General features: G+C 50.2%; 1 protein-coding gene across 1 annotated transcript; it reads right to left on the reverse strand.

Moving 5' to 3' along the window:
• Positions 1-102: 102 nt before the first annotated feature.
• On the reverse strand, positions 103-1,029 carry LOC311200908 (olfactory receptor 14A16-like; the record flags this gene model as incomplete). Its single annotated transcript, XM_084275212.1, has 1 exon — positions 103-1,029. One exon carries the CDS (start codon positions 1,027-1,029, stop codon positions 103-105), a length of 927 nt encoding a protein of 308 aa, XP_084131338.1.
• Positions 1,030-11,030: the final 10,001 nt, after the last annotated feature.

An 11,030-nucleotide genomic window follows, 5' to 3' on the forward strand; every position in this document is an offset into this window, starting at 1 on the left:
CAAACTGAACAAAAAACTACAGAACCTAGTAAATAAGGACTGCTCCTAATGTGAGCGAGATGGCCACCAACACACAGAATAAGATGGTCAGCTGGTTGCTGCTTATAAATATTGAGTCATCAGTTTCCACAGGGCATCCTTGAGCTCCTGGTTCCTCATGCTGTAGATGAGGGGGTTCACTGCTGGTGGAAACACTGAGTAAAGAAATGACACTAACAGGTCCAAAAACAGGGAGGAGATGGAGGGGGGCTTCAGGTAGGCAAACATGGCAGTACTGAGAAACAGGGAGACCACAGCCAGGTGAGGGAGGCAGGTGGAAAAGGCTTTGTGCCGTCCCTGCTGCGAGGGGATCCTCAGCACAGCCCTGAAGATCTGCACATAGGACACCACAATGAACACAAAACACCCAAAAGCTAAACAGGCACTGACCACAATGAGTCCAGTTTCCCTGAGGTAGGCATCTGAGCAGGAGAGCTTGAGGATCTGGGGGATTTCACAGAAGAACTGGTCAAGGGCATTGCCATGGCACAGGGGGAGTGAAAATGTATTGGCTGTGTGCAGCACAGCACAGAGAAACCCACTGGCCCAGGCAGCTGCTGCCATGTAGACACAAGCTCTGCTGCCCAGGAGGGTCCCGTAGTGCAGGGGGTGGCAGATGGCAACGTAGCGGTCATAGGCCATGACAGTGAGGAGACAGTACTCTGTTGAGAACAAAAATAAAAGGAAAAATAGTTGAGCCACACATCCTGTGTAGGAAATGGCCCTGGTGTCTGACAAGGAATTGGCCATGGCTTTGGGAACAGTGGTGGAGATGCAGCTAAAGTCAAGAATAGAGAGGTTGAGGAGGAAGAAGTACATGGGGGTGTGGAGGTGGTGGTCACAGGCTATGGTGATGATGATGAGGCCATTTCCAAGAAAAGCAGCCAGGTAGATGGCCAGGAAGAGGCAGAAGTGCAGGAGCTGCAGCTCCGGTGTGTCTGCAAAGGCCAGGAGGAGGAACTGGCTGATGGAGCTGCTGCTGTTGGACATCTGCTGCTCTCAAGTGGGGGGACCTGTCCAAGGAGGAAAAGGCACAGCAGGAATTTAGGGAACTCTCCTTTCAGGAAAAACACTTCCAATTCTTAGAGAATTTTTCTCAGATTGACTCTCTGTATTCAGGAAGACTTTTGTCAGGTCCCTTTTGGGAGGTCTGCTTTGTGCTGGCTTGAGTGTGCCACTGCAGGGAGGAGGGTTGGCTGTGGGCTCTGGAGAACTCAGTCCTGCCTGGCAGCAGTCAGTAAATAGAAGGATGGTCTGATCTCAGACTAAATCCCCTGTGGATAGCAATGAGCTTTTCAGCACAGTCACTCTAATCTGACCTGAGGGCAGAGCAGAGCTTTGGAGCTTTGGTTTTCTCCTGCCTGTAGCTGAGGAGTGTTTCTCCTGTCAGAACTCCCTGACATTGCTGCTGCAGTGCCAGTGAAACCTTCCCCTGAGTGCAGCGTGGGGAGAGCTGCTCTGTCCATCAGTTCTGCTCTCAGCTGCCCTGTGCTGGACACTCTGTGATCACACCCTGCTGATCCCTGCAGAAGAAACTGGACCCCACAGAGAGCTGAAGAATCCATTCTCTCAGGGCAGAGCTCCAAAGCCCTCCTGCGGTCTCATCCTACCCAAGGAGGATCTCAGCTCCCCGCTCCCAGCCAGGGACACACAGGGCTCAGTGCAGCTGCCCACACATAGGTGATGAGTGGCATTGCCACGGCCTCTGTGCCGAGATGTCTCCTGCATGGGGCTCCTCTCCTGGGCACCAGAGTCCCTGGGAGAGCCGTGCCATTGTGGGAGGCAGCTGCAGCCCAGCAGGAGCCCCCTGGAAGTTCAAGTCCTACAGATGGGGGTCCTGAAGTGAGGGTCAGTACAGTGCCCAGAGCCCCAACAATGGAAATGCCCAAAGCCGCAGTAATGGTGGGACAAAGGCAGCAAGGACAGGAGGGGAAACAGTGAGAAATAGTCCAGGCAAGGCTGGAAGGACAGGGACAGACAGACAGACAGGCACTCAGGGGTTTTTAGTCACTGGGGGTTGGGTTGCCAAGGAGAAAACTCAGCCTGTAACACTGGAACTCTGAGTGCAGAGTTTGTTCTGAATGGCAGAAACCAGGGGATCAGTTTGAGAAAGTGTAAGCACTGCTGGGGATGTCAGGGAGGTCCCAAATCCTCACTGCCAGGGCATTTCTGGGAGCAGCTCCTTCTCCCTCCCTGACAATGTCTCTGCTGCCTGGAGCTGTCCCTGCAGCTGCGTCTCTTTGCCCATGTCACCTCCTGCTCTGTGCTCTCAGAACTCATCCAGCCTGCCCTGTGCTCAGCTCTGCTCTGCAGACCCCTCCTGGTATCAGGGCACTGCCCCAGGGAACCTCTGTGTGGGCAGGGCTCAGGAGATGCTCTGACAAGTCCTAATGACCAATGAGTTTGCACTGCCTGCTGCAAAGTTACCAAGAAAAGCTCAGCTCCCACTTCCCACCCAGCCCACACTACCCAAAAATTCAAAGCAAAATCTCTTTACCTGGAGTGGAAAATGCATCCCTGGTGTTAATGAAAACTCACTGGGAAATTCCCAGGGATCAGCTGCAGCTGGGATCAAACCTGTCCTACACAGCTCACTTGGACAGCAGAAGAACCTTATACTGTCCTTCCATGGGTTACAATTTCCACCCACAGCTTCTGTCTGCAGCGTTGCTGCTGGAAGCCCAGCAGGCAGGCTGAGTGCTGACCCTGGCAGCAGCAGAGTCCCTGCCCCAGCACACAGTTTTTGGGTTGCAGGGACCCTGCTTACAAGGACAGCCCTGGGCCCAGGAGAAGACAGCTGTCCTGCCCTGTCCCTCTGATGGGGCAGAAGGGCATCCCTTCCAGGCAGCACTTTCTGGTCCTATAGAGAACCTGTCCTCCTGACAGACCCCACACACTGTCCCATGTCCCAGCTTTAGGAGATCCCTCCAAGAACAGAACCTGCATTGCCCTGCACCCACAGACATACCAGGCAGAGTGCTGTGGAGATTTCTCCTCCAGTGAGCTCTCAGCATCCATCAGCTCTCTCAGCCTCACAGGTCTCCCCTTGGTGCCTACAGGCAGTGTCCCCAGCCCTGTGTGCTTGGCAGAGGAGCTGCTCCTGGGCAGAGCTGTCTCTCTGCAGTGCTGCTGGGTTGCCATGAGCTCCCTCCATCCCAGGAGCCTGGCCAAGCTCAGCAGGAGAAGACCAGTTCTTCTAGGCTCCCTCTGGTGCCTCAGGCCTCATGGGGATCATTCTGTGTTCTCATCTCTGATGTTGCCTCCCTCAGCTGGGGAGAAATCCTTGTGTCCATCAGAGTAATTTCTCCTGATCGAACCAGAGCTGGGCAGGAGAATCACCTTTCTGTGTCTCCCCATGAGACAGGACCCCCAGGCCTGGAGCAGGCACGGAGTGATCTCTTTCCCCCTGTGAAAGGAAGGGGTTTAGGTGAGCAGTTGGGCATTTCTCAGGGTTTCCAGAGAACAAAATCAGGGGAAAGAAATCCACAAAGCTCTGCTCTGCAGGTGGGGGAAGTGGAAACCACAATCCAGAAATGATCATAGATATTAATAAAGATAGACCTGCTGCTGCAAGGACAAACTGACATCTGGAGAGCTCACAACAGAGCCCTATGCAGCCAGTGAAGAGTGCCCCAAGTTCTCACTGCCTTGTTCTTCTTCCACAGGGCTTCCTGCAAAGAGGCAGAAAATGGGCCATGGTAGCTTCATTTCCAACTTCCTCCTCCTGCCCTTGGCAGACACAGGGGAGCTGCAGCAGGTTTCTCCATGCTGTGCTGCTCACAACTAATACATTTTCCCTCCCCCTCTGTAAGGGCAATGCTGCTGACCAGTTCTTCTGTGAAATCCCCCAGATCCTCAGCCTCACATGCTCAGATGCCTACCCCAGGGAGATCGGTCTTCTTGTATCCAGTACCTGTTTGGTTTTGGGGTGTTTTGTGGGATACCTGGCAAGGTTACCTTAAGGTTTCTCATGCTGCTAGTAGGTTATCTACGGAGATTTCAGGCCAGGATTGTGTTTTGCCCTCATCCCTTTTTTGGGGACCTATGTCTGGACGTACAGATCTTTCAAAGTTGGACACTGGGAGAGCCTGAAAATGATGTCAGGCACTGTTAGAACATTGTCTTGGTAAGGAGAGACCTGAGCCCCAAGATTTCTGGGGCTGCTAGTGGGCTAACCAGGGAGATTTCAAGCCAGGAACATCTTTCAGCCCTCACCCCTTTTCCTTAGGAGCTATTGCTGGACATGTAGGAGTTTCAACTGTGGACACTGGTGGAGCCCAAAAACATCAGGCAATCTTAGGACCTCTCCCTTGGTTAGCAATGCCCTGATCCTAAACGTTACTGGGGCTGCTTGTCCACTCCCTGAGGAGCATTCAGGGCAATAATATCTTTAAACTCTTGCTGTTTTGTTTGGGAGGTGTTGCTGGAAGGTTAGAAGTTTCGAAGGTGGATGCTGGTAGAGCCTTGAGGAGGCGTCAGGCAATGTTAGGAGAGTTCCCTTGGCAAGGAACGATCTGAGCACCAGGATTCCTTGTGTTTCACATCTGAACACTGATGAGGGTTCATGCCAGGAAAATCCTTCAGCCCTCGCTCCTCTTGTTAGAGACCTGTTGCTGGAGGTTTAGCACTGCCGAAGGTGATTGCTGGTAGACGGAAAAATGACATCAGGCACTCTAAAGGCTGTTGCCTTGGCTGGGAATGCCCTGAGCCTCAAGGTTTGCTGTACTGCTATTCTACTACCTGGGGAGGTTTCAGGCCACAAACCTTTTTCAGCCCTGACACCAATTTGTTTGGGAGCTATTCCTGGACGTTTCTCAGTTTCAAAGGTGGGCTCTTGTAGAATTTGGAAATGAAGTCAGGCAATCTTAGGGCTGCTCCCTCTTCTAGGAAAGCCCTGAGCCCCAATGTTCCAAGGGCTGCTAGTGGGCTACCTGGGGAGGTTTCAGCCCAGGAACATCATTCATCCTTCATAGATTTATTTGGGAGCTATTGCTGTATGTTTAGAATTTTTAAAGGGGGACACTAGTAGAGCCACAAAATGACACCAGGGACTCTTCAGACCATTCCAGTGGTTAGGAAAGCCCTGACCCCCAAGGTTACTGGACATGCTAGTGGGCTACCTTGGAGGGTTTCTGGCTAGGAAACTTTTTCAGCCCTTGCTAATATTTTTTGGTGATCTACAATAAAGATTTTGGATTCTCCCTGTCCCTCCTTTTCTTAATAGTTCTATAAATACATGAATAACAATATTACTGGTATAAATAATAGTTCTTTTATATATTAATTAATATTAAGTATAAATATTAATACCAATGTTAATATTATTATCAATATCAATATTGATAATTCATAATAATTATATAAATATATTAATGACAAATGGAGTGACAGTGAGAATCTCGAACGTTTATTCGACTCAGGGGGACCAGTGTAATAGAGGGTGAAGAAAAGGCTGAGGAACTTAGTGCCTTTTTTTCCACAGTCTTTAGCAGTAAGACCAGTTGTGTCCTGATTCCCAGACCCCTGTGTGGAAAAATGGAGATGTGAATCGGACCGAAGCTCTCATAATCCCAGGGGAATTGGTTAGTGACCTGCTCAGCCACTTAGATCTGTACAAGTCAATGGGTCCGGATAGGATACACCTGAGGGTACTGAGGGAGCTGGCAGAAGTGCTCCCCAAGCCACTTTCCCTTATTTACCAGCATTCCTGGCTGACCAGGGTGGCTCTACCTGACTGGAAGCTGGCACATGTGACACCCATCTACAAGAAGGGCCAGTAGGAGGTTCCCAGGGAACAAAATGCCTGTCAGGCTGACCTCAGTGCTGGGGAAGGTGATGGAACAAATCATCTTGAGTGCCATCATGCAGCACATGCAGGGCACCCAGGGGATCAGGCCCAGTCAGACTGGGTTTAGGAAAGGCAGATCGTGTTTGACCAAACTGATGTTTTTCTGTGACAAGGTGACCTGCTCTTTGGATGTGGGGAAGGCTGTGGATGTGATCTACCTGGACTTCAGTGACACCTTCATCACTGTCTCCCACAGCATCCTGCTGGAAAAACTAGCTGCCCATGGATTAGATGGGTATACTCTGTGCTGGGTTAGAAACTGGTTGTACAGCCAGACCCAAACAGTTGTGATGAAGGGAGTTAAATCCAGTTGGCAGCAGGTCACACATGGTGTTCCCCAGGGGTCAGTGCTGGAGCCAGTTCTCTTTAATATTTTCATTAATGATCTGGCTGAGGGGATCACTTGGACCCTCAGTAAATTTGCAGATGACATCAAAGTGTGTGAGTGTTGATCTGCTGGAAGGCAGGAAGGCTCTGCAGAATGACTTGGACAGGCTGAAAAAATGTCCTCCATTGGGAAATACCTTTGAAATCCAAGGAATCACTAAGGGCCCAACTAAAATCCAAGTAGTTGTAGAAGTGCAGTTTTATAATGAATGTTACTTGAAGAGACATGTTTGTAAGGGCCTTCTGGATATTAATGAACCCCATGGTGTCTTTTCTTATGAGTCCACAGACCTCAGATACCAAGAGGAGAGTGAAGGAATGTCTCCAGAAGTTCAAGTCAGGAGTAATGCCCAAAGTGCCTTGAAGCATTAACAGGCCCCACTGGGAGCCATTGCTGGCAGAAACTCTCCATGGGCTCATTGGAATAGACAACTATAGACAAACACAGGCACAGCACAGGCAGCTCTGATGCTGAGGACACCCTGGCTTGGTCTGATGAAACAGAAATGCCAAGCGCTGACCCCCAGCCCCTGGGCAGGGAGATCCTGACCCTCACCCGTGTCTCAGGGCTGTTCTTTGGGATGTGGGGAGTGTGACACCAAGGGAAGGAGAGGGGTATGACACATGGTGGCCTTCCCTGGGGCGGGTGCAAGGAGGCAATGATGCTACATGGCCATGAGGACAACGTGTGTCCTCTGAGGCCTCTGTGGCAGGGCCATCAGCCATAGCCATGGGGTAAAGACCTCGTTGCTATCAGGCCCTTTCAGTCTGGCTGGCCCCCTTGGCCATCTGCACCACAGCCCATCCCACACTGCCCCTTGCCTTTTCTAGTTTCTCTACAAACTGCAGGCAACCAAACCCCGTTCCCCACTTTGATTTCACTCCCTGATGTCCCTGCCTGTACTGCTGTCTCTCCCTCCTCACCAGCTGATCTTGGAAACACAAAGCCACCAGCTCATCCGCACTTCCTCTGAGTGACTTTTAGCACCACAGCACTGCCCCCAGAATGACATTTCTTTTTCCTCATGTCCACTCTGACCTTCAAAGTCACAGTTTCACATGGACTTTCTTATGTTCTTTCCACATAGCACAAAGTGGGCTTTCCCTCAGCCTCCATTCCCCAGGCTAAAGAGCCTCTGACCTTCAAAGCTGCAGATTTGCTGTTGTGCTGGAACCTGTTGTGGTTTCGCTCTGGCCAAGCACCACGTAGCTGTTCCCTCACTAAGAGGATGTGTTATAAATTGAGGAAGGGGAAAGGGAGGGAAAAGGAAACCAAAACAACCCAAACCTCTTGAATTGGGATAAGGACAGTTTACTGGGACAGCAGAGAGAGAGAAACAACAGTAGGACTTTGTAGCAAAATGTACAAAACTGGTGATGCACAATGCAGTTTCTTGCTGAACCGCACAGCTCAGACCTCACAGCTCAGAGCTGTCCTGAAACTAGACAGTGACCAAAGCCACGTGTCCTGGAGGGGTAGCCTCTTCCTCCCACCAGCCTCTCGTCATCTGCTGAGCATGACGTAATTGACATGGAACACCCTCTCTGACCAGGTTGGGTCACCTGTCCCGCCTGTGTTCCTTCCCAGCTCCCTGGGTGCCCACCACCCTCTCGTTAGCAGAGCAGCATGAACAACTGAAAAGTCCTTGATTCTTTGGACACAACAAAATCATTCCTGTATTATCAGCACTGCTGTCATCTGAACTCCCAAACACAGCATTCCACCCGCTGCTAGAAAGAAACCAGCCCACCTTTGTAGACAACAAGTGCAACACAACGGTGGGCTCACTCCTGCAGTCGTACAGTATGGATGATCCTGTTGGTCAGCTATGGTCAGCTGGGCCTGTTCTGTCCCCTCCCAGGCACTTGTGCACTCCCAGTTGACTCATTTCTGGAGCAGAATTAGAAAAAAGGCCTTGATGCTGTGCAAGCCCTGCTCAGCAAGGAACTAGCACATTAATATAGACTTTTTTGCTTATAAATCAAATCCACAGAACTACAGTGACACCAATATGAAAATTAATTCCATTCCAGCAAAAATAACACCAGGAATAGAAGATCTGGCAGAGGAGCTGGCAGATGTGCTTGCCAAACCCCTTTCCATCATCTATCAGCAATCCTGGCAGACTGGGCAAGTTGCACTGGACTGGAGCCTGGCAAATGTGACACCCATATATAAGAACGGCCAGAAGGAGGATCTGGGGAACTACAGGCCTGTCAGCCTGACCTCAGTCCCGGGGAAGATCATGGAGAGGGTCATCTTGGGAGCTGTCATGCAGCACATGTGTGATGGCCAGGGGATCAGGCCCAGTCAACATGGGTTTACAAAAGGTAGATCCTGTCAAACTAACCTGATCACCTTCTATGACAAGGTGACCCACTTAATGGACAAGGGGAAGGCGGTGGATGTGTCTGCAAGGACTTCAGGAAAGCCTTTGACATGGTTTCTCACAGCATTCTGACTGAGAAACTGGCTGCCACTGGCCTGGACAGATGGACCCTCAGCTGGGTTCAAAACTGGCTGGATGGCCGGGCCCAAAGGGTGGTGGTGAATGGAACCAAATCCAGCTGGAGGCCGGTCACGAGTGGCACCCCCAGGGCTCAGGCCTGTGTCCAGTTCTATTCAACAGCTTTATCCATGACCTGGATGAAGGGATTGAATGCTCCCTAAGTAAGTTTGCAGATGACGCTAAGCTGGGAGGAAGTGTTGATCTGCCTGAGGGGAGGGAGGCTCTTCAGAGGGATCTGAACAGGCTGGACCGATGGGCTGAGACCAACGGGATGAAGTTCAACATGGCCAAGTGCAGAGTCCTGCACATGGGACAGAACAACCCCCTGCAGCGCTACAGGCTGGGGGGAATTCTGGGTGGAGAGCTGTCAGGAAGAGAAGGACCTGGGGGTGTTGGGTGACAGCAGGCTGAATATGAGCCAGCAGTGTGCCCAGGCAGCCAGGAAGGCCAATGGCATCTTGGCTTGTATCAAAAACAGTGTAGCCAGTAGGTCTGGGGAAGTGATTGTGCCCCTGTACTGGGCATTGGTGAGGCCACACCTTGAGTACTGTGTGCAGTTCTGGGCTCCCCACCATAAGAAGGACATTGAGGTCCTTGACCAAGTGCAGAGAAGGGCAACCAGGCTGGGGAAGGGGCTGGAGGGCAAATCCTATGAGGAACGGCTGAGGGACCTGGGGATGTTTAGCCTGGAGAAGAGGAGGCTGAGGGGAGACCTTGTCACCACCTACCACTACTTGAAAGGATGATGTAGAGAGGTGGGCGATGGTCTCTGCAGCCAGGTGACAAAAGATAAAACAAGGGGCAATGGCATGAAGATGGGCCAGGGCAGGTTTAGATTGGAGATTAGAAAAAAAAAAAAATACTGAAAGAGTTGTCAGGGTCTGGAACAGGCTGCCCAGGGAGGGGGTTCAGTCACAATCCCTGGATGTGTTCAAAAAAAGGGTAGATGAGGTACTTAGGGATCTGGTTTAGCTTAGGATGGGAATGGTTGGACTTGATGATCTTCCAAGGTCTCTTCCAACCTTGTGATTCTGTGATTCTGTGACTCAGAAGAAAAGACACCATGGTGCACATTAACATCCAGAAAGCCCTTTCAAGCATGGCTCTTCAAGCCATTTTCATTAAAGAACTCAAGACTTCTGCAACTACTGGGATTTCGGTAGGTCCTTAGTGATGAAGGTTTCAAAGGAATGTTCCTGAAGGACCTTTTATCAGTCAAGGATACTTTCTGTCATGGCTCAGTTGATAGAAGAAGTGACAGCAGCATTCTGTGATGGATATGGGTCTCCTAAAGTGATCTGGACAGGCAGGAAAAGCAGTCTCTGGAGATCCAACCCTGTCTGGAGAACCTTGCTCTTCCCCAACCCCAGCAGTTCCCTCACTGGCCTCCTGAGACTCCCAAGACTTTTCCTGGCATCATCTGTGCTCACAGGAAGGGACAGATTTCTCTGACAACAAACAGCAGTTCAACATGATCCAGTTTAATACCCATGAAATCTCTCTCCTCAGCTGCTGCTACGGCCAAGCAGCGTGTGCAGGGGGTCAGCTTCCAGAGGAGATTCTCTCACAGAGCAGTTTGAATCAGATACATAGAAAGGTCACTTATCAACACACTGACCTTCTGACAGAACACTTCATTAGACTGCTGAAAGATGGGATGTCTTCCAGCTCTCTGTAGCTCAAATCAGACAACAGAGCGATTATCGGCATCTGCAGGACCAAAGACGAAACGGAGTTGGAATCCAGTGATCAAAGTGAAATGCATACATCCAGCTAGTCTGCTGAAAAGATGTCCTTAGACATGGATGTATCATCAGGAGAAGAGGAAACACTTGAATGATGAGGGAGGTGAAAGAGACCACAAACAATAAAGCAGGTAAAGGGAAAAGTGAATATTTCATCTACTGCCATTGGTATATTACCTGGAAATTCCCAGGTAGTCAAATGATTAAGCTGATAAAGACAGTAAATATTTTTCAAATATGAGAAAAAATAAAAGAATGAAAAAGTATGGCACTTTCCAGGCAGACATGATACCAAGTAAGCACAGCTTTTCATTACACATTCTCTGTGTCACACAGGACCTAGAGATCCTGCATTAGTAATGGGTGAATGTGAACAATGTAATTACAGCTTAGAGAACCAGGCAGGTGAAAAAAAGCAAACCCAGAACTAAAAAAAAACTAAAAAAAGGGAGTGGTGATAAGGTGAGTTACATGGTTGGTGATACGAGCAGCTGCTGCTGC

This window comes from Gallinula chloropus (genome assembly GCF_964237585.1).
Source record: "Gallinula chloropus genome assembly, chromosome: 25".
In the NCBI taxonomy this organism is placed as follows: Eukaryota; Metazoa; Chordata; class Aves; order Gruiformes; family Rallidae; genus Gallinula; species Gallinula chloropus.